The sequence below is a fragment of the Sus scrofa genome, chromosome 13 (assembly GCF_054392235.1).
Source record: "Sus scrofa isolate SSC_HxYL_T2T_F1_AM1 chromosome 13, Sscrofa_HxYL_maternal_Yorkshire_Landrace_v2.0, whole genome shotgun sequence".
NCBI lineage: Eukaryota > Metazoa > Chordata > Mammalia > Artiodactyla > Suidae > Sus > Sus scrofa.
This window is the reverse complement of record NC_139395.1, coordinates 51,701,182-51,728,157: the sequence shown is the minus strand read 5'-3', so window position 1 is coordinate 51,728,157 and position 26,976 is coordinate 51,701,182. Positions and strand designations below refer to the sequence as shown.

The 26,976-nt window shown below is 43.1% G+C and overlaps 2 protein-coding genes across 28 annotated transcripts in view; one reads left to right on the top strand and one right to left on the bottom strand.

Moving 5' to 3' along the window:
* Positions 1 to 26,976, bottom strand: part of CACNA2D3 (calcium voltage-gated channel auxiliary subunit alpha2delta 3) — a 924,345-nt gene that overhangs the window by 251,182 nt on the left and 646,187 nt on the right. The window lies entirely within an intron of this gene.
* Positions 14,088 to 25,214, top strand: LRTM1 (leucine rich repeats and transmembrane domains 1). 2 transcript variants are annotated; one of them, XM_084988641.1, is made up of 4 exons: positions 14,095 to 14,374; positions 14,494 to 14,722; positions 18,046 to 18,642; positions 24,575 to 25,214. In XM_084988641.1, exons 2-4 carry the CDS (start codon positions 14,716 to 14,718, stop codon positions 25,006 to 25,008), a joined length of 1,038 nt encoding a protein of 345 aa, XP_084844767.1. In that variant the 5' UTR covers positions 14,095 to 14,374; positions 14,494 to 14,715; the 3' UTR covers positions 25,009 to 25,214. The 2 variants fall into 2 exon arrangements, with proteins under 2 accessions (XP_020924637.1, XP_084844767.1); XM_021068978.2 differs by having other exon boundaries at positions 14,088 to 14,722.

Below are 26,976 nucleotides of genomic sequence, written 5' to 3'. Positions count from 1 at the left end.
CAAGAGGCTGCTTGTTCTCTTTGTAAGCTTCTTTTCAGCATTTTTAATTTTTAAAAACTGTGTTCATACATCAGTGTGCTATAAAACCAAGTTAATTAGAAATAGAAAGTGAAACATTAAAGGGAGTAAGTAATCAGCAGATTCAAGCTCCTGGCACAATTCTCAGGCCTGACCTATTTTTCTCTTTGTTTCTTCCTCTCTGTGTCCAAAGAAGAATAAGTGTACACACCAGGAAAGCAGAGCCACTCTGGAAGGTGGATGGGAGAACATAGGGAGAAGTTAGTCCCTGCTCTTTGGGTCAGGATCTGAATCTTTGAACCCTGTCTGCCTCTGCTTAGCACCTCTCTCTCTAGAAAGAGCGCTGTAGATATGCTGTGACCTTAGGACCCATGCCCCCGACATCCAGGTATGAGATGTATGGACACACCTGTTGTGGGATGCACTGTCACTACCTGTCAGAAGTCTTTCTAAAGATGCTCTAGGATGCCAAGCTAAGGTACAAATAACTTCCAGCTATTGCTAATAATTACACTGTAAACCCTATTTGAAGTTCATACATGACTGAGGACACAGGTTTGTGAGAAGGAAGCTGATCCCACACATACCAAATATGATCCTCTCTGAGCAGAACAACTTCCAAATAAATCAAAGAGGTTTGCTGAAAGACAGCTGTCTTTGCCATTGCACCAGGCTGAAGCTTATCCCATAGCGAGCAGTTTCCAATTTTATTATAGCCCAGACAGGTGCAAACTGAGCCATAGAACTGTGCAGCGAGGAGGCCAGAGCATGACCTTGAAGCCTCTGCCCAGGGTCCCAGAGGCACTCACCCTAGCTCCCGGCTTGAGGCCCTTCCCTAGAGGTCAAAGCCATTTCTTTGAAACTGAATCGTTAAAATTCATTTAGAACAGAAGAGATCTACCAAGATTCCATGAGTGGGAAGAAATTTTACCTTAATAAAACCTAATCTTGCAACGTCCCATGAATGGTTATCTTCTCTTGTCACAAAAGACAATGAAAACAATATGGGGAGCTGTGTGGGGAGCAATGATACATTTTGAAAAATCCAAATGTCATCAAGACTTTATTTACTGCTCCTCTGCATAATCCCAGCATTATAAAAACGATGAACAATGAACGGAGGAGGAAAACCCGGACAGACGAAACCAAAGTCTTAGAGCTCCATCCCTGCGCCAAGAAGTAGTTTGAAAATAGTGCCCGTCAGGATCCATATGTTTTCTGCATGTGTAAGAATACTCTTGCACAGGGGGCTTACTTCATAACTGAGATTCTTTTTCATTTAATTCAGTCATATTAGATTATGGGGCTGATTATGATCATATCCACAAATCAGTATTTTAACAGAGTTTCCATGGAAACACTATATGCCCCTGTTTTTTAACTTTTTGGACAAGGCTTTGCCTGTTTAACAACTTGAACAAGTTTGACGAGGACAACATGTTTTGTTTAAGTTACATTAACTGGGGCCAATATTTCCTAATTGCATTACCAGGAGAAACATTCACGGCATTACTCGTACCATGGAAAACCTCCCCTAGTCCCAGCGTTGGATTTGCTTTAATCACAGGAGAACAGGAAACATCCCAAGATTGCCTTGTCTTATCAAGTTTTAAATGTGTTAACTGGTTTTAAATCTATGAAATAATCTCCCTTATTAAATGACAAAGTTAGTCTTGTTAAGAGGATCGGCATTTATGGCCATACCCATTGATTTTTCAAAATGCAAACCTACAGATACCTTTCACTCCCTGCTAGAGAGCTGAACTCATTGTGCATAAATGCATACACTTTTTTGCATATGGTTTCAGAAAAATTCCATTCCCTTGAAAAAGTGCACACTCCCTAAAAATGAAGAAAAAATAATATCAAACAATAAATGCAAAAGTGATGTCCAAGAAACAAGGACTTTTCATAACACAAACTTTTCTTTCTCTCTCTCTCTTTTTTTTTTTTTTTTTTTTGTCTTTTTAGGTATTCACACCCACACAACTAGAGACATTTATTTCCAGCAGTCCACAATTTGGGAGTAGCCTGTAGCAAAGTTTTTGAAAACGCCGTACTTTATAAAGATATGGGGGAAGGGGGATTTATGGACTAAAGTCAGAGTTCACCCCAACAGCATATAAAACATATGGCCTGAAGCTCTGTGAGATGTCTGCATTTGAAATGCTGGTGAGCTTAATAAAATATCAGCAAGGAATAGTTTAATTTTATAGCAAAAGGCATTGAGGCCGTAATTTGAGTGAGGCGTACTGTATTTTAATACTTCAAAGTATACTATACTATAGGGAAGCTGAATATATTTTTAAAAGACATACGTCCTCTATTCCGAATTACTTGACTTGAAAGTAATTTTCTGAAGGAGGATAAGTAGAAGACAGCCCCAGTCTCCCAGGAGCTGCCCATCTTACTTTTTAAACTATGGACATATCTCAAAACTTAGCTGACCTCGTTCCAAGCCAACACCTTTTATTCAGGGCATGGAGCTGTGGATGGAGACTGTGAACCAATGTGGAGGGTGCATGGTTCTTTCCTGACCTAGAAGGCCAGCTGTCCAGAGGGCTGGTGGGCAAGCTGCTGCCTCCTCTGTCTTTTGCCCTCTTTTTGAGCTGCTTATCTTTCAGATCTGAGGCCTAGCTTTCTCTCCTTTGCATTATGATCCAGAATTCCTCAGTGTGAAGGGGAAGCCATGACCCTTCTAATTTCTCCCAAGCCGTGCTCCTCAGTCTAAAACCTGGATGTTTTAAAGTGAGCGTGGCCAAGGGGCTCTGTTCATGTGGCTGTCCAAACAACCGCCTGGTGGCGGGGCAGGAGCAGGCCCACAGAATGCCATGCTTCTCCTGCTACTGGTCTAGAGATCAAAGGGAATTCTCCCTTTTCCACCCAGTGATGAAAAGAGGGTGGGCCTGTCGGGGCAGCTTCTGAACAAGGGAGTAGCCATGACCAATATGGCCAAGATCTGACTGATAGCGCCATTCAGGGGATGGACTGGATTAGTGAGAAATCCATGCACAGAGTGCCCTGCTTTCCTCACTTCTGGCCCAAGGATACTTTCCCAGCTTGTAGCCACAGCAGGCAGGCAGCAGAATGTCCTCTTCTCTCCATGGGCCTTGGCCCTGAGAAGCAATGAGCAATGGAGACCTCCAAGGGCAGAGGTCTTACAGGGTAGAGTGAGAGGATTATGTCCACCAAGTCTGCTGTATCTGAGCTAAGTCTGCTTTAGGGCCCTTCCTTTGCTATTCCCCTGATGAAGAGCAAGAAGCTGGGAAGAATAAGATGCAATAAAAGAACATGGGAATTAAAAGGATTTGAAATCAGGCTCTACTACTTGTAAACATCTCCAGCAAATGACTCACCCTCACCAAGACTCAGTTTCTCCTTTAGTAAGATGTAGAAAATAATAGTTACACTTCTGGAATGAAGAGGAATTTACAATGTTCTCTAGGGAAAGCACTCTGTGCCTGGGACTTTCTGAGTGTTCTATGAGTTTTAGATGTTTCAATTCAGCTCTGAGAATTTAGGGACGTGCTTTATCAGTCAGAACAACAGAGCTTCTAGATGGAGGAGGCATTAGGCAAAGAATAAGCTGTTAATGAATCTTGCCCTGATGCTTCAAACGTGACGGGAGAGTAGAGGAAAAAATGAGAAATTAGATTCAGAGTTTCCTTTGGGTCCCATTTTGTGGTTTGACATTTGGTACCGTTTCAGGTGAACTACTTCTGGACCAGGCACTTCATTTTCTGAAATCAGTGGTCCTGCTGCTGGGAGAATTGCAGAAAGATAACCCACAAGCACCCACTGTTGACCAACCACTCCCCCACAGGCCCTTGGCAACCGCAGAGAGCTCTACCTGGGATCACTCATGTGTTCAAACTGAGAAACACCAAATGCCTGTGCCATCTCCTGACTTAATCATATTTCTAGTGCACGCTGGGCTTTCCTGTGCAAATGTCCAGACTACAACCTAAGTTCTGTTTGAGTATGCTCTAACAGTTTGTCGTTCATTTTTGAAGTTTTTTTTTTTCTTTTTAGTGCCGCACCCATGGCATATAGAGGTTCCCAGGCTAGGTGCAAATCAGAGCTGTAGCCGCTGGCCTATGCCACAGCCACAGCAAAGCCAAATCTAAGCCACCCATGTGACCTACACCACAGCTCAGGGCAATGCTGGATCCTTAACCCACTGAGCGAGGTCAGGGATCAAACCTGCATTCTCATGGATGCTAGTCAGGTTCGGTTGTGTTGAGCCATGACGGGAACTCCTCAAGTTCATTTTTAAAAATAGAGAATTAACATTTTTTTTAATCACTAGAAAATCACTATGTTAGAAAGGATAAGGAGAAAAAAAAAAAAACAAGTTTACATCAAAAGGTAGAAGTTGGGGGAGGTAGTAGGTGGATTCAGTCAGTAGCTTCCTAGGGCATGTTTCAAATTCTCCCCTCAGCAAAATGGCCCTGGGCTTTATATTCCAGACTTATTAGTCACATTTGCAAATGGCAAGGATCTGCTTCAGGAGCAACAACTAGGATTATATTAGCAGGATCCTACCAGTCGTCTGCCTCCAGCACTGGGCTAGAGAGGAGATCTCCATGGAGCTGCTAGGTAGGGCCACCTTGGCCCACAAGATAGGTAACATGCAGCTATTTACCACCCCTGGTCTGCTGGGTATCGCATCCACACTGATGTATGCATGACTACTCAGGAGGGAAAGTTCTGTTCTACCAATGCAGTCTTGGCGCCCCAGCAGGGTTGACTCCTGAGTGGGGAGGTGGTTGGCTCCATTCTGTGGCCCCTCAGGCATGAGTGGAAGAGAATCACCCACAATCATAAACTGTAAGTAAAACTTCAGGATTTGACAAATGTGTCCTGAGATTTTATAACACTTGCAAAATTGATCCTCTCTACTTCCTTCAAGAAGTATATGAAGGATAGCAAGACGTATTTCTCTAGCTATGGTGAGATGGTGGAGCTGACAAAGGATACAGCCTGTGAAATGACAGCATCTCCCAAAGTACATTACAGGGCTCAGCAAAGGATTCCAATCCTGATCCCAACACCAGGCAGCAGCATTCTTGCAGAGGGGTGTGTGTGTGTGTGTGTGTGTGGTGGGGAAAGGGGCTCTCAATATTAATAATAGTTACAGTGGAAGATGAGGGTGGGAGGCTGGACAGGCAGCTTCTCCATCTCTTCTCCAGCATCTGCCTGCCTAAGCTCTCTCCTCACCCTCTGGGCTGTAGCCACACTAGCTCCCAGGAGCCCCAAGGGCACTGTGTCATCTCTCTGGCCTCTCAGCCTTACCCATACCATGTCTTTACCTGAATGTCTTTACCTTGTTCTGCATTAAATTCTAGCCCATTCTTCAGGTTTCAGCTGGTTTTAACATCCATAGGGAGGGCTACCCCAACCTCTCAAGTCAGATTCCCTAACTAAATTCTCTTTCAAGACCATGTACTTCCTCTTCCTATCACTTTTCACAGCTGTAATTTTTCATATGTTTGAAAATATGGGAGTTCCATGCTGGCCTAGAGGGTTAAGGATCTGATGTTGTCACTGCTGTGATGCGGGATCGATCCCTATCCTAGGAAGTTTCATAGCCTGCTGTGGGTACAGTCCAAAAAAAAAAAAAAAAGAAAGAAAGAAGAGAAAATGTGTAAATGCCTCCTTGTAAGACTATAGTGGCTATCTAGATTGTATTGTGGGCCCATCTATTTTGCTGTTTTATTTTCATGCCCATAATATCCCCAAACACAGAGAGAAACAGATGAGGAACACTCAATAGAGGTCTCCTTAATAAAGAAATAATACACAATGAAATCTATAGCAGAATATCAGAGGAGAGGAGAGGAGATATGGGTCCCAATGAAAGTCCCTATAACATATCCTATTTTTATATAAGGGTGTTTTCACCTTCAACAAAATTTAAAGCACCAAAACAAACTCCAGTCTCTAAGAAGTAAACACCTACACTGCCCATTCTCTGTAACATCCCAGCAGATTTATCCATCTTAGCCCTTCATCACACATAGCAGCAGCACACAGCTGTATTTCCAAATGCCTTCATGGTAAGAGCAACTTGGGGCCATGGATAGAAACTTATAAACACCAGCCATAGCAGTGGAGAGTACTACACTGAGTTTATTTTCTCCTCGGCCCTAATTAGAATCACAAATGAAATGTTGACAACACATGAAGGAGCCTGCTTGTTGAACACAAATGTTTCCACTCCTATCAACCTCGAAACTCTGATAGTCATGCTTCACGATGAAAGTTATAAACAGCCCTGGGGAGATGACTACATGCTTTCTCTAATTATGCAAGGATGGGGAAAAGGGCCTCCTCCCAAGGATGGACTGACTAGAGGAAAATTGGTAGGTAAACCTTAAAAAATTAGAGCACTTGCACATAGTAGGGGGCCCAGTATGGGATTCTTGCATGAAAAGGAAGGATAAGACCATTCCTATGGCACCAGAGTGGGAAGTTGCCTGCTGTAAACCTGGATAGAAGCTGCACTGAAGTCAATGAAGGACCTTCATTTTGTTAACAAAAGTCCCACGTGAAGGCTATAGTCACAGGATGTGAACAACCAACTTTCTTTTGTTTGTGGAACTATTTTGATGACAAGCACAGATATGGAGAGCACAAATTTACTTAGCCTGCAATGATTCCAGGCAAGTACACATACACGTACACTCATGCTTTATAATCCAAAAAGATGGTGAACTCTGTCACACAAGCAAATTGTGCCTTTGCATTTAACTCGCTTGTTTTTGTTCCAAACAGAATAGTGCAAGTAGATACAGCCTAAGTGCCTAGTTGATACATGTCATACAGCCACATTAACAGAGAATGCATTGCTATGTGCAAAGGCATTCATATTAAGATTCTTACATAAAAATATTCTTTAACTCTCCTTGCAAATCTGCCAGTTGGGGTCCTTTGTACAGATGATGAAATTAAAGATCAGAGAGGTTAAATAACTCACTTAAGATCACACAGCCAGTAAATGATGGGGGCAGCATTTGAATTTACATGGTTTCACTCCAGATTCCATGCTTTTGACAGGGATACTGTTCTGAAATGAAATGGTGGGACAAATGAAGGTTGGGATAATGGAAAAGATTTTTAAAGTTTGGAATCTGTAATCGGTGAAGTACAGTATAAGCCCTGCCTGAGACAGTTGTGTTTTCCAGAACATTTTCAAGCTACATGTAGCAAAGAGCCAACATTGAGCAAGGCTTAAAGAGAAAAGAGTAAAACACAGACCCATTATTGCATCACAATAGACATACACTAAACTATAACTTGAAAATATGAAAAACACATTGTCATCTAGTTCAGAAACTAGACTATCATGTTATAATAAAAGTATAAAAGCAAATAAAATTTACCAAGAAGAGCTGCACAAAACACTCATTTTATGTGTAACATAAGTAAACAATCAAACATGAACATGAATTTGATTCCAATTTATATTCTTGGGGCAGGGACAAAAGTAGCCAATCAAAAGATCTAAGTAAAACAACGTGTCAGTGTGAGGCCTTGGCCAGGCCTCCTAAGCTGCCATATTTCTTGAGCCTTTTGTTTCTTTCATTAGCTTTATATCAACCAGCATCTGCCTATGTTTATTCCACCAGCTGCATGAGCTCACTAATTACCTTTAATCATACTTATCTGAAATGCATCTTTATCTTCACATACATCCTGCATGCAGGCAAACTAAGTGCTGGGAGGCAGAGGTTGGGAAAACATGGGAATGGGAAGTCTGTACTTCCTCTAACCTTGAAAGAGTGGATGGACCAAAAAAATGCATTTAGGTCTGCCTCTGCTACCAGCCAAAGGACTTCTGAGACTTGTTTCCCAGAGAGTGGGACAGTGTCTATATCCAAGCAAGTCATTTGCCGCCTCCCCAGGCGGAACAGGTGCAAGGTGATGAGATGATCAGCATTATCTTTGATGAAATAAATAAGAAATGTTGAACAGTACCCTCCAAACTGGTAAGTTCTTTGAAGGCCAAGAGCCAGTATGCTGTGTCTTTCCTAGTTCCCATGGACCCTAGCTCAGACCCGTATTCACTGGACAAGAGGATGCTGAGAAGCAGTCTCATGCATTTTGGCCACTGTCTTCCCTAGCTTTAGGGAGGTTGCAGGCATACATTTCATTTTCATTCTTCCACTGATTTTGTCCAACATCTCTAGGACAGATAAAGGGAGTTTAAATTCTATAGATAGTCATATGAAGTAAACTGAATGAGCCAAGGTAGTCCTTGAACCTCAGTTTTTACCTATCCAAAAGGCAAGAAAAAATGAGGAGATATATTAGTTTCCACCTTCTCACTAGAGAATCCATATGGCAGCATTGATTCTTTCCTGAATGGCTCAAAAGGAAACCATGTTTTTATCTTGTGAGTTAGTTAAAGCTTCCAGATAATAAAATTTGTAGCTTACTATAAAAAAGAATGGATTGTATTTTAAAAAAAGACCTTATGACAAAAAATACATAAAACTATAGGTTCCCTGAATATTTTACCTAATATGGATACTTATAAACCATGTGTTTGCAATAAATGATCTGGAAATTTGGGGCAAGTTGCTTAACTTTTCTGTGCCTTAGTTTTGTCATTCATTCATCCAACATCTATTTAATGTGCATACTACAGGGTATTGTAGGAACTATGAGAATAAAAGAAACTATGTCAAACTTATAGACTAGTGAGCTATTGTCACCTTTAAGTGATATAATGCAAATAAAATGTGGAGACAGAGAATGCTAATGCTCTCCAACATCTGTAACTCCTCTTCTTCCAGAGCATACAGCTAGACTACATTTCCCAGCCCCTCTTGCTGTTAGATACGACCATGTGATTTCATTCTGGCCAATGGAATGTAAATGCACTGATAAGTACCATTTCCAGGCCTGGCCCATGCCTGGTCCTCTTCATCTTTCACTATCAGTCAGTAGATGGAGAGGACTCTGAGAACTAAGAGGAAAGCACAGTGGCAAGATGGAAGGACCCTGAATAATTGTATGGGAGCCTGGCCCCTGTCAACCTGAGCTATACTGTGATGAGAACAATAAATAAGTTGTTGTTGTGTTAAGCCACTGAGACCTGGAGTCTACTTTGTTACAGAAGTGGCATTACAGTAAGGATTTATAATTTACCTAATATAAATCCTTAGCAATATTTGCCCCACTGTAAGCATTAAAAAAATTATATGATAGCCATTTAAAATACATATTCCTATCTCTCTCGCTATTTGTTTTATAAAACCAGCAAGAAAAAGAAACAAGGAAGAAAGGTAGAAAAGAATAAAGGAAGGAAGGAGACAATATGAGGTCTTTTAAAAAACTCAGTATAGGAGTTCCCATTGTGGCTCAGCGATAACAAACCCAACTAGTATCCGTGAGAATGTGGGTTCAATCCCTGGCCTTTCTCAGTGGGTTAAGGATACAGCATTGCTGTGAGCTGTGGTATATAGGTTGCAGATATGGCTCAGATCCCTGTGTTACTGTGGCTGTGGCATGGGCCAGCAGCTGTACCTCTGATTCAACCCCTAGCCTGGGAACTTCCATTTGCTATATCTGTGGCCCTTAAAAAAAAAAAAAAAAAAAAAAAAAAGCTTGGTATGAATTTTATACCCGGGTGCCATTTTGTCATCCACAATCCCACAATCCAAGGGAAATATTTTTTTTAATTTTTTAAAATTTTTGACATGTATTTACTTCCCATTTCTATTATTCTTGATCATATACACAGAGAGAAAGAGAGTTGGACATTTACATTCAGTATCTAAATTATTCCCCGAATATGCAAAGAAGCAGCACTTTTTTGTATCTCCTTTGTTCCTTGTCACCTTCAATATTATCTGGGGCTTTTATATCTATATGGGAACTATTTTCCAAGTGCCAAATCTCCTCCATAACTAAATGAAACTTCTGCATGGATCTGTGGTGCCAAGGGCCTCCTCTGGGCTATCCTGGGCTGTAGCTGTCACTGGGCCTGGCTGTCACCCCCACGTCAGATCACCACAGCACCTGCTTTGGATGAGGCCCACCGACAGAGATGGGGAAACCCTTTGCCATGATTTTACCAGAGCAGACGTTTAAACTGGGAGAAATGCTTCTATGAGTTTAAAGGTCTGGTCACATGTGGAGATCATTTGGCAGAGAAAGACAGATGTCACTTTAGGGGCTAATCTTGGTGGAGTGAGAGGACGTGAGCTCTACGACTACTATATTTACACATATAACATAGCTAGTCACTTGAGGATAAGCCATCACAAATTTTCCAGCAAACAAAATGAACCTCTTTCTATTTAACAAAAGTCAGCTCTTCTCCTTTGTACTTTTTTTTGTTTTGGGTATTTTGGTCCACACCCTTGCATATGGAAGTTCCTGGGCCAGGGATCAAACCCATGCCACATCAGTGACCCAAGCTGCTGCAGTGACGATGCTGGATCCTTAACCCACTTGCACCACAAGTAGAACTCCTCCTTTGTGTTTTTAAAGTGACAGATGAAATAAATTTGTTTGTTGCAGCAAGATGAAAATATGCAGAGGTAGAAACAGAAAAAGTTAATTTTCCTCTTGTTCTTCTTAAATTATCCTCATTTCCCAGGTAATCAGTTTATCAACTTAGTGCCTGTCCTTCCTCATGTATTCCATTTTCAGATAAACCACTGCACATTTTTATTTTTTAAATTTTTAAAATTTTTGGTCTTTTTGTCTTTTTAGGGCCGCACTCACAGCATATGGAGGTTCCCAGGCTAGGGGTCCAATCAGAGCTCCAACTGCTGGCCTACACCACAGCCACAGCAACACGGGATCCAAGCCCTATCTGCGACCTACACTATAGCTCACGGCAATGCCCGATCCTTAACCCACTGAGCAAGGCTAGGGATCGAACCTGCATCCTCATGGATGCCAGTTGGGTTCGCTGAGCCATGATGGGAACTCCGACTGCACATTTTTAGAGTTAATCTCTCCATCTAAAACTTTTTTTCTTGTGCAACATAAATGGGACTATACAATGTGCATTCCTATTCAAATTGCTTTAACTTCACAATTTATTATGAATATCCTCCCAGGTGGATATATTTAACTTATTCTTTTAAAATAGCTGTATAATATCACCTGGGAGAAAGAGCTATTACATATTTGCTGGATTTCAAGACATCATCCATTATTTTAAATGTTAATAATTATTGAATTTTTTTTTTTTTTTTTGTGGAGGGAGGTGAAATGTTAAATAGACCAATTTACATGAGGAATCTTTCTGACTTAAAATGGGCGAAAGAATGTCAGGAAATGGGCAAAAGGGTATAGGTATGTAAAAATATACAGAAACTAGAAAATTCTTGAAATCACAGTGTGATGGTAGCCACTATATTCCTTTGAGGATGTGTCTGAAGTAAGTTCCCATGTGGGCAACTGAGCTTTGGGCACCAGGAGCCCTTCACAGGAGTGCCTTTGGCCTTCTAGGGAGTGGCTTGGCCTTCCAGGCCTGTGGCACTGCTCCTGTGATTCTTTTGCATGCACTGTTGTTTTGCCACTTCTGGCATCTGGCTCACCAAGGGAGGGAGAGAAGGCACTGCAGGCATTAGCATGCAGATCACACAGCCTCCCTTTGTTCTCTGGGCTGAGGTCAGATGGAATAAATCAATCAGCCTCTGCATCCGAAGTTCTTCTATGTCTGGGAGCCTTCCACTCCAAGAGTGCACTGCCCATTTTGAATTGCCATTAGAGTCAGCAGGATCAAAACGGAACCAAAGAGTCTTTTTGGGAAACAAGCCCCTGCTCCTAGGAGCCCATCAGCTATGAAGGTTCCTTGAGTATTCCCAGGGTTTCCTATATTAGGTGGGAGCAGTCAGTCAAGACTGAGGTTCAAGGAGACACCCTGCTGATAGACGACACCACTTCTGATCATTTGTTCTACCAGTGCACTTAACTTGTATCCCTTGGTCCTATGAAATAGGCATTCTACAGAAGAGGAAGCTGAGGCTCGGAGAGCTTCTACAGTTGGCCCCAAACCACACGTCTTTCTACTATAAGCACCATGGAAGTGCTATTCCTCATTTATCCATATAACCTGGCTGTAACTGTAGGTAGCTCCTACTGCCCGCAATTTCCCTGTAAGTGTCCTGGCCTTCTAGGCCCAGCTATGCTGTCAATAGATACATCTTTTTCAAGACTCTGAGTCCATGAGACTTGGACCCTAGCTAGGCCCTGCAGGACACATCTAAAGAGCTCTGCCGTGAGCCAAAAAGACACTCAAATTCTTTGTTTGTCCAAGCTCCCCTAAAGTCTGAAACTACAAAGCCTTTTAAGCCTACTCAAGTGTTCTGACTAGAAGGACAAGGTTTTAGACATAAGAGAGCCCTAAAGATCATCCTCTCCAGCCTTCTCATTTTACAGATAAGGAGACAGGGTGCTGGATATGTCCGGCGGGGTGGTGGCAGTTGGGATAGGGGACAGCTGGCTGGGTGGAGCAGTGACGGTAGTGGCTAGACAGCAGGATCGAGCAAGGTTGGCAAACCATAGTTTGTGGGCCAATCTAGCTCTCTACCTGTTTTTGTAAGTAAAGTTTTCTTGGAAGCACAGGCCCACCATTTGTTTACAGAATGTATGTGGTTGGCCATGTGCTGTAACATCAGCATTGAATAATGATGATAGACACTGTGTGGCCCTTAAGGTCCAAAATATTTACTATCTGGCTCTTTCATTAAAAAAAAAAAAAAAAAAAAAAAAAAAGGTAACTGACCCCTGTAAAAGACAGAAGAATACATGCTGATAGAAGTTATTAAAAGCTTTCCAATTCCTAGAATGAGTGTTAGGTTCACAGGTGTTTGTTATATTATGACCCATGGGTGGTCATGTATCACATAGGAATAACTATTATTAAATTTCTGTGCAACTGAAAGTAGACGGATAGGAAAAAGGAGGGAAGGAAGGAACCATCTAGCCCTCATTAAGATTTAGATGACTCTTTTTTGCCTACACCTGATTTCCCCATTTATTTTGGATGCTCAAAGAATAGTGGAGAGAAGGACCAAAGACAGCAGGCTGGGTGAAATAGATTTTTCCGGAAGGAGGCAGGATGAGGGTCTTGGGATCTGTGAGGCTGGAAGCGGCCTGGCCAAAGGATGAAAGGAGTGCTGAAGAGCAGGCCATTAGGAGAGTCACAATCTGATTTTTTAACCTCTTTCCCAAGGGGCCTTTTCCCTCTGGTTCCCTCTGGTACCTCCAGAGTGGTACGAGGGGCCAGGTCTCCTGATCTTTTGTCAGGAACCCTCTTCTGCCTGCTGAGTCAAGGCTGAGTCCAATGAAGCATCGTAGACATCCTGGAAAGCACTCTCCTGGGTGGCTCTCTGAGCCACGACATGCATTGCTTTATGTAATCTTGGGAACAATCTTGTGAAGCAAAATCTACTGCTATCCCCATGTTAGAGACCAGGACACAGGCTTCCCACTGGGCAAGTCAAGCTGCCCCCGAGACATCAAGCTAGTGAATGGTGACACTGAATTCAAATCCAGACCCAGCTGACTCTGAACCTCAAACTGAAAGGCCAAGGATCCCACTTCAAGCTGCAGCTTTAACAGAGAAATCCCACCTCAGTAAATGGCCGGGCATTTGCACATTCAAAGAAACATTCCAGTCCCCAGTGGGAAAGTTTCCAAGGGCTTCAATTAGAGAACAGTCACAGTTCATTGACGCCTGATGCTCACGGGGGCGGCTTTATTGTTTTATATGTGAAAAATGAGGAAAGGGCCAGAACCTCAGCATCAGGGACACGATGAAAGATTGAGAAGTATTTCCAAAGGCACGCAAACCGAAAGGTCAGTTCAATCGGTGGTGGTAGAGGGGGGAGCAGGGGCGGTGAGGGGCGGGGGGTGCGGGGGGGAGGGGGAGGTGAGAGCAAGCAAAGAAGCAGCTGAGAAGTATTTGTGGCACCAGGGAGAAGAGGTTGTGATGTCCACAAAAGGAAACCATGGCTATGAATTTCAGGGCATCAAGACCCTGTCAACACAGCTAATCCCCACGGATGTTGGCTGAATAAGCCTTCGATGACCAAACAGTGCACTGTGGAAACCATGTCAGCCTCCAGCAGGCCAATTTGTCCTCATATTACACACTCTGCTGGCTCTGCTGCTAGACCCCCAGATGGAGGATCCATAGCGAGCCTCCCCCAACCCGATGAGGTTTGACAAAGCGTGGTTAATAAGTCAACAGAATTCAGAAACCAGGACCGGATTAAGAAGGCAATTTTATTTTGGTGCCCCGGACTTCAAGCAGATTAAATAATCAAAAAGCCTGAGCCTGAGCCATTGGGGTCATGTTTGAATGCTACAGCTGTTCACTGAGGTTTGACAAACATTCTTTCTGTGGCTCGTTGTCTCAATGGGAAAAGCAGTGATGATCTTGGGGAGGGTGACGCTTTAAGTAAGAAGGGGGGGGGGGACAATCAAAAGATTCTCTTACAGAAAACAATCCCAGCCAGATGGAAACAGGGGAAGGGCTGCTGAAGTAAGTGGTCCCCTGAAAGCGACAACTGTTCTCTGCATTGAAGAAAAGTGCAAGTAGGATTCAGAAAAAAAAGTGAATGAAAAGCTGGACTCGGAGTTTGCCATGGCCTCGGTTTGTTGATCTGCAACTTAATAAAAGTGGGCTTCAGGTTCAGCGGGTAAGCCTGTGAAGACTCAGTCATGGAAGGTGAGCCATGATTAATCCCCTCGGGCCTTAGAAGGGGGATCCCCTCAGGAAGGTATCTGTGGGAAGCCTATTTTCAAGTTGTCTTTCTCAAAAGACCAAACAGATGTAAAAAAATGTCTCTGAGAGAAGGATTTATGTTGTGCCATGTTAGGTCAGAGGAAGGGGGTGGAGACCAATGGACCCAGTCATGAACGGATATGCAGTTGGCCTGTCATGGGCCATTTCATAGAAAACACAGTCCTTCAAGTTGGAGTTCATATATCACCCTCTTGGGGGGTGGGGTGGGAGTGGGATGATTTTCTGCAACTAATTCATGCTTGAGAACCACAGCTAAAGTGAGGGGTGAGACTCTCCTCTGAGTGGACGATGCTCTAGCACTAAGATTTAGATTATTTGCAAAAGCACAGATAGGAAAATGAGGGTTTTGCTATTTTGTATGTTACAAGAGGGAATGGGGCTGTGATGTTTTGCATCCCTTGATCTAAACTAAGCTTAGCACAATCTCCTTCAGAAGGCTTTCCAAACATCTTCCCTCTTGCCCTAAAGAACTATTTGCAGCAGCAGAGAAATGAGGGAACAAAGGGGAAAAGGCTCTGTGTATTTGACAGCTGCACTGTACATTTTCCCAGTTAAGGCCAAAAAGACAGACAAACAAAAATCAAAAAACCTCTCTCAAGAGTTTTCTTTATGAGTAGATAACCATCTTGAGTTTTAAATACTATTGCCTGGGGAATTGCCGCTGGTAACGAACCTGACTAGTATCCATGAGGATGGAGGTTTGATCCCTGGCCATGCTCAGTGGGTTAAGGATCTGGTGTTGTTGGGGAGCTGCAGCGTAGGTCGAAGATGCAGCAGGGATCCTGCGTTGCCGAGGCTGTGGTGTAGGCCGGCAGCTGCAGCTCTGATTCAACCGCTAGTCTGGGAATTTCCATATGCTGTGGGTGCAGTCCTAAAAAGAAAAATAAATAAATATTATTGCCTGGCCCTGTGAATTCCTCTACTAACTTAACAAAATGTCCTTGATGGATGTTTGCCATATTTTGAAATTCAAGTCTCAGGAAATAAGAAGGGACTGATAGACTGGAGACTGACTGGCAGCATGTAGGAAAATGTCATCTCAGCATCCTCTCTGAACCTGGCAAGGAGGCTCCTGCTGATTCTAGAGACCCTCGTCCATATTTCTGCATGGCCAAGGAGCTCTGTGCATGGATGCCTTCTGCAGCATCATTTGTCATGAAAGAAACTGCAACAACTCAAATGCTCGTCAGTTCAGGAGTGGCTAAATATTAAATCTGGCTCATGGCCTCACCATAGAATACTCCACAGAAGTCAGAAGGAATGAATGAACTCTCTGTATATCCAAGTGGATAAATCAGTTTGGGTAACTAGAGCAAATTGCAAAATGAAACATGCTAATGATTACATTTATGTAGATTTTTAAAAATCACTATGTAAAAACATTATTAGCTTGTGCATGTATGTGTGTTTATGGGTGCGTGTGGGTTTGTGTGTGTATGTAAAAGTATGACAGGCAGTAAAGCATAGCATGTAAGAACCCTGACAGACTCTGAAAGCAGATTGCCTGGGTTCAAACTATGATTTGACTACTTAGTATTTGTGTGATCTGTAGCAAGCGATTTAGTTTTTCCGTGCATCACCTTTAACATGGGCATAATAATAGACCTCAAATTACAAGGTTATGAGGACTAAATTAATTAATATATATAAAGCACTTATGGGGTGCCTGGCTGAAAACAGGAGCTATAATGCTATTTGTAATTGCTGTTGTTATTAAGTATTGTTTTTAAAAGGCCTGGAAAGATATACTAGTAATATTATGGAAGTTCATGCTGGAAAACATGATGTGGGTGCTAATCAAAGGGAGTTCAACAGTATCAGTTATGCAATGTTTCTTTGAGTTAAAGAAAAAAGAGATGAAAGAAATATGGCAACCTGTGGCAAATTCACAGGAACATGGGCGTTTACTATATTATTTTTAATGCTTTTCTTTGTTTCTGAAACCTCTTGAATTAAAAAAAAAAAAAAAAAAAAAAAAAAAAAGGAGTTAGAGACAGGAGTTCCCGTCATGGTGCAGCAGAAACGAATCCGACTAGGAACCATGAGGTCTCGGGTTCGATCCCTGGCCTCGCTCAGTGGGTTAGGGATGTGGCGTTGCTGTGAGCTGTGATACAGGTTGCAGATGCAGCTCAGATTCTGTGTTGCTGTGGCTGTGGTGCAGGCCAGCAGCTGTAGCTCCGATTGGACCCCTAGCCTGGGAACCTCCATATGCCATGAGTATGGCCATAAAAAGCAAAAAAGCAAAAAAAAAAAAAAAAAAAAAGCAGTAGAAACAATCAAAATTCATGGGTTATATCCCTGAAAATATGGCCATCAATTTGTTTTGTTTGGTTTTGGTTTTTTGTTTGTTTGGGGTTTTTTTTGCCTTTTTAGGGCCACATCCGTGGCATATGGAGGTTCTCAGGCTAGGGGTCCAATCAGAGCTACAGCTTACACCACAGCCACAGCAACGTGGGATCTGAGCCGCGAATGTGACCTATACCGGCTCATGGCAAGGCTGGGTCCTTAACCCACTGAGCAAGGCCAGGGATCAAACATGCATCCTCATGGATCCTAGTCAGATTTGTTTCAGCTGAGCCATGACAGGAATTCCGAGATGGCCATCAAGATTTGTAAGAATTCTTCTGGCCTACCCTATCTAATATGGACCACCAGCACCACATGGCTATTTAAACTGATTAAAATTAAATGCAAATAAAATTTCAGTTCCTTGGCTGCAGTAGTCACATTTCAAGTGCTCAGTAGCCACATGTAGCTGATGATACGTGTTGATATGGTTATATTAAATACTAGATAAAGATCATTCCCATCTATTGGACAGTGCTGATTTGTAGCATACTTTTAAAAAATGTGAATATCTGAACCTGCTAACATTCTTCTAAACTTCTAGTCCCAGATAATTTGCTGCATTGTACAAAAGGCAGGCATGTGCCCTACACAATATTTTTTTCACCTTTCTATTTGATATTCTATGTCTCCTGTCTTCTGATTACTGAGCCACGAAAAAAGAATCTTGTCCAAGGCTACTGGCAATAGTTAGTACAGAGTTGGCAACAGTTGATGATAGTGGGGATGTACCCAGTCCAGCCCAAATCTCCTAAAGATGGTAAATGATAAAACCTCTCTTCCAGGCTATGGAAGGAGTTCGCTGCTCAGAATCACATTACCTGTGAATTCAAAGGGGAACAAATGCCAACGCCACTCACAAACTGGTTCCTATCCCAATTTCTTTCTGTTTGTTGTAGGTGAACTTTCCCTGCTTTCAAGTATGATTTTCCTGTTCCCAGTGGTGTGTGGCTGCCCAGAGAGTTGCCGCTGTCACTCACCTTCTAATTCTGTAGACTGTAGCCGGCAAGGTCTGGCTGAAATCCCTCCTGGTTTGCCTCCTCAGACTCTGACGCTGCACTTACAAGATAATCAGATACACGAGCTTCCGGCTTTTGCATTTAAATCCGTGCCAAAGCTCACAACCTTGAACCTGTACAACAATTCTCTTTCAAATCTGACTCCCGGAGTTTTCCATGGACTTCAGCACTTGAGGATCTTAAACCTAACCCAGAACTCCCTGCATTCCCTGGAAAGCAGGCTTTTCCATTCCCTCCCACAGCTGAGGGAGCTTTATTTGTCATCAAACAACATAAGTCACCTTCCTACATCCTTGGGAGAGCACTGGGAGAACCTAACTGTATTTGCAATTCAACAAAACCGGCTTCAGCAGCTTGATCGAGCCCTCCTAGAATCCATGCCCAGAGTGAGGCGTTTATCTCTCAGGGACAACCTCTGGAAATGCAATTGCTACTTGCTCAGTCTTAAACTCTGGCTGGAGACATTCATCTATAAAGGTTAGTAATGTCCTATTTCAAAAGTCCCGTTTGTGTGTTACCAGCCTAGAATGAACCTCAACTGTTCTCTGTGTTAGAAGGAATGTTGAAGAGTATGCAAGGGGTCCATGTAAGCTTTTTCACACTGATAACGCTTCATGGTATGGCAGAAGAGGCAAATGAGTCATTAGAAGGTGTTTACATTCAGGTAATTAAAATCATCTACAAAAACAATTCATAGAGATTAACTTTCCACTTTTTGATTAGCAATACCATGAAGTTATTTATCTGGAAACTGTAGGCCCTTAAGAGAGAGCGAAATTCGATCATCACCTAAATAACTGCTCAACTCTGAAGTGGCACCAAGTTCTGATTTTTAAGTGTGATTCAAATGGGGGCAGGGCATCTCTCCTTAGGACTTCCACCCTCTCTGTCTGCCTCTGTCCATCTAACAGCTATGAATCTTCCTAAGATCGCCCCTTCTGCTTTAGCAGATACCACTGTTACTGAAACTAGATACAATAGCGGGGGGGGGGGGGGGGGGGTTCCCTCTCCAAAGTTACTTAGTATTTCGTTAACAGAATGTCAAAAGAAAGCAAGAGATCTCAGAATATTAAAGATGAGGGATCTAGAAATCACTCAGGTGTCAGTGAACTATAGCTGAAGAGCAAAATCTGAAAACTATAGCTGAAGAGCAAAACCCCCTCCCATTTTTGTAAACGAAGTTCTGTTGGAGCACATCCACACCCATTTATTATGGACTCTCTGTGGCTATTTTGCACTATCAGAGCAAAGTTGAAAAGTTGAGACAGAGACTACGGCAAAGCTTAAAATATGAACTATCGAGCTCCTTATAGAAAAGTTTGCCACCCCCTTCTTATTCAATGCTAGCCTGTTATCAATGGGAAATGGTAGCCCAGGGATGTTCAGTGACTTGACCAAGATCACGAGTAGAAAGACAGACAAGAGTAGCATGAGTGGTTTAGGTCTTGGCCTCACATTCTTTCCTCTACGTCATCACTGTGCTTCTTTCCTCCTACCCTTTAAGCATCATTCGGTCATTCTTTCATTCATCCTATACTTGCGTGCCTCTGTGTGCCAGGGATCTATCCAGGCATGGAGAAAAGGTCAACGAATAAGGAACTCCCTACCAGCATGAACATTACATCCTGACAGTAGAAACAGATGTTAACTAAGGTATACACATATCCATGGTCACAAATCAGTTAATGGTAGAGGTGGAGCAAGGGGAGCGAGAGTGATGGGACAGGGATTTCGTTTCAGATGGAAAGGACCAGGAAGGCCCCTCCAAGGAGATGACTTGGAGGAGCAGAACTGCAACAATGAGGGGAAATAAGCCAGGAGATAATTGGGGAAAAGAAAGCTTGGCTTGACTGAGGGACAGAAAGAGGGACAAAAGAGTAGCTATGACAAAGGAAGGGAGGAAGAGAGGACAGAGACACAAATGCTCAGGGGTCAGGTCATGGTGGAACAGGCAGAGCAGGCTGAGACATTGAGATTTTATTTCAGGCAAGATGGAAATCCCTTAAAGATCTTTAGTCTGGGAAACATTATGACCTGATTGCATTTTCAAAGGCCACTCTGGTGACTCTAGGGAGAGGAGACCAAAGGCTGCAGAAGAAGCAAAGGGATGAGGGAGAAAGTGACTTTAGTCATCCAAGGAAGAGATGGGCGATGAGAAATGATCAACTCTGGGAGGAATTTAGAATATTGAACTGATAGAAATTACTAATGGGCTGAAGTGGCAGATAAAGAAAAAAGAGTGTATCCTGGGAATTTCAATTATGTTTTGTTCTTCAGGAGTATTCAGATAAATGGTGATGCCAGTAGTTGATGAGGGGGAGGCTAGGAAATGGGGGAAATGGGCAAGTATGCGCGGAAGGTGGTAAATCGAGAACTCGATTTGGGCAGGTCAAGCTTGAGATGCCCAGTATATATCCAAGGAGTGCTCTGGAGTTGGTATATACTTGAGCCTATAACTCAGGAAGACATCGGAGCTACAGACATGAATTAGGGAATTGAGAGAGTCTAGATGGTTGCAGCAGTTATACAGAAGGAAGCGGATGAGAGCACCTGACTTCAAATAAACAGTACTGAATTAATAATCTCTCTCAAAAATGTAATAGCCAATAGCATGTCACTACCCAGCTAATCTTTACAAAGACCTACCACCCAGGTCATTTAATAATGTAACAAAAATCTTTCTTATAGGAGGTTGCAAATAAAACTGTTATGTAAACCTATACATGTAGTATAGGTGAAGCGGCTCTGGCCATTGCATTCTGCACTAAATGGTAAGCATGGGCTAAACTGTCACAGAAAATGGTTTGTATCAAAGAAAAATATTTCCTGACAAAAAAAATAGTTCTCAGGAATTCCCATCATAGCTCAGCAGAAATGACTCTGACTAGTATCCATGAGGACGCAGGTTTGATTCCTGGCCTCGCTCAGTGGGTTAAGGATCCAGCCTTACTATAAGCTGTGGTGTAGGTCACACACATGGCTTGGATCTGGCATTGCTGTGGCTGTAGTGTCGGCTGGCAGCTGTAGTAGCTCTGATTCGACCCCTAGCCTGGGAACCTCTGTGTGTCCTAAGAAGACAAAACAAAATAAAAGAAGTTCTCAGGTCCAGGACATTGGAAGCAACGTGAGGTAGGATATAGCTCCCCCTACTCTGCCACAAACTCACTGCTGATCTTTGGTCCTCAGTGTCACCAGGTGGAAACTGACAATATTAAGCCAGGGAGTTTCTAAGGCCCATTCTAGCCCTCAGATTTCATGATGTGGTTCACTGCTCCCTCTTGGCAGAGCTGCCCCGCCCAGATAACAATCTTCCCCTGAAGGAAAGCAACATTGATTTGGGATAACAAGACCTAAGTGTCCCAAATTAATGAAATAAACCCCCCAAATAAATGCTAATGTAGAAGACCATCTAACTACTGATGCATGAATAAAGGCAAAATAAGGGAATAGATACTACACTGGTTAAAACCTTAGTTCCCATCAAGGAACAACAAAGCGCACAGAGGATGACGCAGGCAATTTTGTGGCCTGGAAGTGTCCTTCATGGTTCCATTGGCCAGAACGCAGTCACATGGCCCCAGTCTAACTACCAAGGGTGGTGAAATTTCATCCTCCCGTGGGCCCAACAGCCGCAAAATGTACTCTGATCCATACATAATAATGCGTCCTTCACAACAACATGAACAGAGATTTTGTGATTAGCATTCCTCTCTCTCCGTTCATAAGTAAACAAATCATCTTTACATTGATAGCTAACTGTATCAAACATTCATTCTGAGCTAGGAATAGTGCTAAACACTTGACATTTTATCCAGCTGAGTCCTAAGAGCAATCTTAGAGGTGAATTTCATTATGACCCTGTTCTCCCATTTTCCAGATAAGCAAGTACAGGCACGGAATAATAAAAAAAAAAAATTGCTTAGGGTCACAGAACTAAGTAATGGTCTTCTACCAAGATGGAGATTAAGACCTAGTAGCAGCCAGATGAGGGATAATGAGTGTTTGGCATGCTGGAGCTCCTTGCATTGGCACTTCCATGAATCTAGAAGGGACTGAGCCCACCAAGCTGTCATCCAGAGATTTGGCTGAAGAGACAGTGCTAGAAGGCTGGGAAGCAAGTCCTAGCTGAGGATACAGAAGGCCACGAAGCTCTTGGTGGCCACAATTCCTGCCTTATAGCCATATCCCAGTTTCCAGTCAGTGTTTCCTCCCAGCTCTGGGTCCCAAGGCCATGCCTCCCACTCTAATATTAAACAGCAGGAAGTCTGGAGCTAGAGGAAGACAGAGCTTCACCCTGGAGTGATGGGTGAAACACTTCAGTCTAGGATAGGACTAAGCCAGCTGGTGGAATCGCTAGTCCCATAATAGGTGGCCTCTCTTCCCCTGGTAGAAGTCCCAGTGCTCTTTGCTTGGGTTAAGTGTCATTACTTCTTGTCAAGGCTCCACACTTCCTTTCTGACTCTCTGGCCTTCTGCCTTACAACTAATTTCCATGCAGAATATTGAAATGGTCAGTGTGACAAGGATCCTTGATCTTGGCACAGCCTGAGAGAACTTTGGGCTCATCCAGAGCAGCCACACCACACCTCTGGCCTCCTGTACCTCAGCTCAGGAAAGGAGAAAGTTCCTCTGTTACCTTTTGGCTTTAGAGTTGAGGCTCTTGCCTTAGAGGATCACTGGAAAAGCCAGGAGAGGCCCAAAAGGCTCTGGCAATAGGTGATTTACTTTAAGCAGTGAAAGCAAGAAAGATATGGCTTGAATTTTGCCATGGCCATGATGTATAACCTTGGCCATGATGGGGCCTTGGACTGCAAACTGGCCCCATCTACTAACAGGGCCATGGTAGGACTTGGCTTATTTATTTATTTATTTATTGCCTTTTTTTTTTTTTTTAGGGTCGCACCTGCGGCATATGGAGGTTCCCAGGCTAGGGGTCTAATCAGAGCTACAGCTGCCAGCCTACGCAGAGCCACAGCAACACCAGATTCAAGCCACATCTGCAACCTACACCACAACTCATGGTAATGCCAGATCCTTAACCCACTGAGCGAGGCCACAACCTCAAGGTTACCTGGTCAGGTTCATTACCCACTGAGCCATGACAGGAACTCCAGGACTTGGTTTATAAGGTTGAGATAGAATGGATGTGAAGGCATTTTCAAAACTCTAAAGTGCTCATATAATGGAAGGTTTTAATAACACTGAAGTGACAACCTCCCACATGGGACTTTTTGGTATAATTCACCTACACTGTGTACAAAGAATCTGCAGCCTCTAACTTGGCTAAGAGCGGTGCCAGGCTTCACAGCCATCCGGGGGAACTGAGCCACAGGTCATAGGGGTGAGGTGCTACTGAGGGTCACTGTATTAACTCCACTGACTTCAGAGAGGACAAAGTAGAGACAGGCAGCGAGTGTAGTGGAAATAGCTGGGATCACAGGGGAGGGCTGGGCCTGGCTGTTGATCCATCCCCTTATGACCTGAATGACCTTGGACAAGAATTACCCATTATAGCAGAGTTGTAAAACTTATCTAACAGGTCTTTGTAAACTCTCAACTCAGATACAAATAGGATGTTTTCACAGAAACATATTTAGTCAGAGAAGTTAACCTGCCTGAGGTCAAGTAGTAAATTGGTGATCAAATCTGGCCAGAATGGAATCTGTTAGCCCAAGTGCTCTTTCTAGAAAAGAACGTCTAGGCACTCAAATCTCCCCAGAACAACAGTAGTCATCATACCCGAGGAAACCAATCCCTTTACAGAGACTGGAAATTGAGTCCCATCATCCATTAGAAACTCTCTACTCAAAGTATGAAACGTTTTGAGGTCTGGGGAGATGTGTTAATTGTACTTAATCCCCACGAACTAATGTCATCGTCAGATCTTCAGGCACACAGAACTCTCACAAGACCACTGACCATCCTATTTGGCATCACTGAAGAGTGTTGGCAGAGATGGGATCTTTGTAATGAACCCATAACATCATAAGAAAAGACACTGGTTTTATTTATTTATCTTTTACATCTCCAGCGGGAATCTGGCACAGGAGATTTCTTTGGGGCGGGGCTCATTAGAGGTGCGCAGCAGTGCCCTCAGGCTTGCCTCCAGTGCCCCTTCCTGTCAGCTTTTGCATTGTTTTTTCCCTTGGCATTTAGAGGGTAAAGGTACCTTGGCTTCTAATGAATTCTTGGTCATACATAATTGCCCATTTAGTGTGTGTCATTTTTAGCATCGAGCCAATTTAGAAATCCTAAAGTCATAAAATATGGTTGTTAAATTCTTTGACTCCAGGAAAAAAAAAAAAAAAAAAAAGGTGTTTTATAAATTCCATTTGCCTGTTGCAGGTTGAGGATTTAGGAGTTCAGTGGTATCAGGCTCTGTTATCATTCTTTGTTTTTGTTTCTTCAAGGAGGAATAATGGACAGTGTCATCTGTGCATCACCGGATATCTGGAAGGGAAAGGACCTCCTTAAAATCCCTCATGAGCTATACCAGCCCTGCCCTTTTCCTTCTCCAGACCTGGAGTCCTCACAAGTGCAGCAGCCAGGTGCTGTCCACCAGGTTGTCCCCAGGCCCCCTGAGAGCCACGGTGTGGGGGAACGAGACCACTGGAAGTGTGAGATCAAACCCAAGCTGAGGCCGGCCAATCTGCGCCACGCCATGGCCACCATCGTCATCACTGGGGTCGTATGTGGGATTGTGTGTCTCATGATGTTGGCAGCTGCCATCTATGGCTGCACCTATGCAGCTATTACTGCCCAGTACCGTGAGGGACGCTTGGCTCAAGCCAATGAGCCTGTGAAGACAGAAGGAAAGGAGCTATTTGACAGCTCACCAGCCTGAAAGCTTTCATCTCAAATAGGAATAGTCATTTTAGGCCAGAAGAAAGTGTCTGAGTAGGGCTGATAGTTCACTGTTATTGCCTCATTTTGATTTTTCCAAAAGAAAAAAAAAAAACAAAAAACAATAGATTTTTCTGTCAAAAAAAAAAAAAATTCCTGGGAAGACATTTACATTGAGATTTAAAAAAATACCATAGTAGAAATAGAGATGATACTTGTGCTCTGTGCCTGAGCAGTTATTACAATTCTTACATGCGGGGAAGGCTATCCACAGAGAAAGGGAAGATATTTCTCTTTCAGGTACTCTTCCCTGCCTTAAGCTGCTTTTTACAAAGCAGCAGAAATACAAACATGCACGCCAGTCAGCATTCCTGGGAACTTTATGGTCCACTGGAAAGCTGCCCAATTTTGAGTGCCTGGGAAGAAGCTGGCCATCTTACCCAAGGGGCACTGAGTGCTTTTATAATCCAAGTTCATGCTAGATCGGTGATACTTTTTGATGTTATGTATGTTATATATTTAACGGGAGCGTCTGTTGGTTGGGGATTTCATAGCTTGCCACAAGAATCAGATTATATTTAATTTTCTAAATCAGAAAACCATTTGGGGCTTTCTAGGCCACAGAGGAAAAGGAGGGCTCCATGGCTGGATAATAGGACCTGGGCCCGGGGTCTGGGGAAGTTTTCTGATGCAAGGGTAAATAACATATAAACAAACACGAAGAGGATGGGGAGGCGGAATTGGGGGCACGTATTCCTAAAAGGCCATATCCACCAGGCGATTGGAACCTTCCATTTATAACTCTCACAGCAGGAATGAATTTAGGGTGGGCTGAGAGCGAGATAATGGCCTGTGTGTATCTGCATCTACGTACACAGTATGCAGAGTGCACAGACTTGTACAACCACACCCACACATAAACATACTCGGAGCAATCAGTTTACCCACTAATGAAATGCAGCCGTGGCAGGGTGGAAGCCAGCAGCTGTTGACCACCACCCAGACTGTCTACTCAACACTCTGGGATAGGAAGTCAGAGGAAGTCTGAAGAGAGTGGGGAATTATCAAGAGGCGCAAGATATGTGGCAGCAGCTATCCCAAACATTATTTAGGCCGGGGTTTAAAAAAAATCAGGTATGGCTTGCTTGACTCCACAGAGTTGCATGCAAAGGGATTTTTTGTAAATTGAATCATCATTTTAATGCAGTAGGGGAGCTCACTATTTAAAGGAACCTTTCATGGAATCTTTCTGTAATGGCAATAATTGGCTCCAGATTTATGTGTTCTGTGAATTTGCATTTTCTCATGCTAGATTTTCTTAAAGTGGAATCTACCTGCTCTCTCTCATGATCTTCCACCTCATACTTAGAGTCACCTGTTAGTATTAAAATCATTTTACACAGAGGAGTTAATGACTTGGCAAAAGCAGAGAATGGCAAATATAGGGCAAGCTGTCCCTCCAGAGCCCTTAACAGACATCATTAATCAATCCCAGCACTTCTCCCAGCTCAGCCCCTGATGTACCACAGATGCCTTTTTAAGACAGCACTGTAGGCAACCAGAACTAATCAATTGGAATTGGTTCAAAGGATAAAACACATTTGCTATTCAGGGTACTGGCTCTATATGCACCCCTTCAGGCCATGTAAAACTTGTTTTGGATCCTAAATCAGTAGTCCATTCCCTAACCTGGCATGTGAATGGGAGGTCCACACTGGCAGGAATATTGTCTTTCTGTCTGATGTGGCCAAAGCCTTGCCTAACAGTGTAAAGAAGTTAAGGAAAACAGACGGATGGACTGCAGTTTACTCTGCAGGACACACATATCACAGAGCCCATCTATACCTGCCCACAGTGCTTCACAACGAGTGGACCCCAGAGAGATCCACAAGTTAAATATGGACCACCTCTTTGGAGCAGTAATTTTGCTAAATTATTTTTCTTGAGGGAAAAGTATAAATTTGATGTT

Coding starts and splice junctions, on each gene's coding strand:
- LRTM1 (XM_021068978.2), top strand. Junction 18,643..24,574: donor GGAGACATTCATCTATAAAG/GTTAGTAATGTC, acceptor TGTTTCTTCAAG/GAGGAATAATGGACAGTGTC.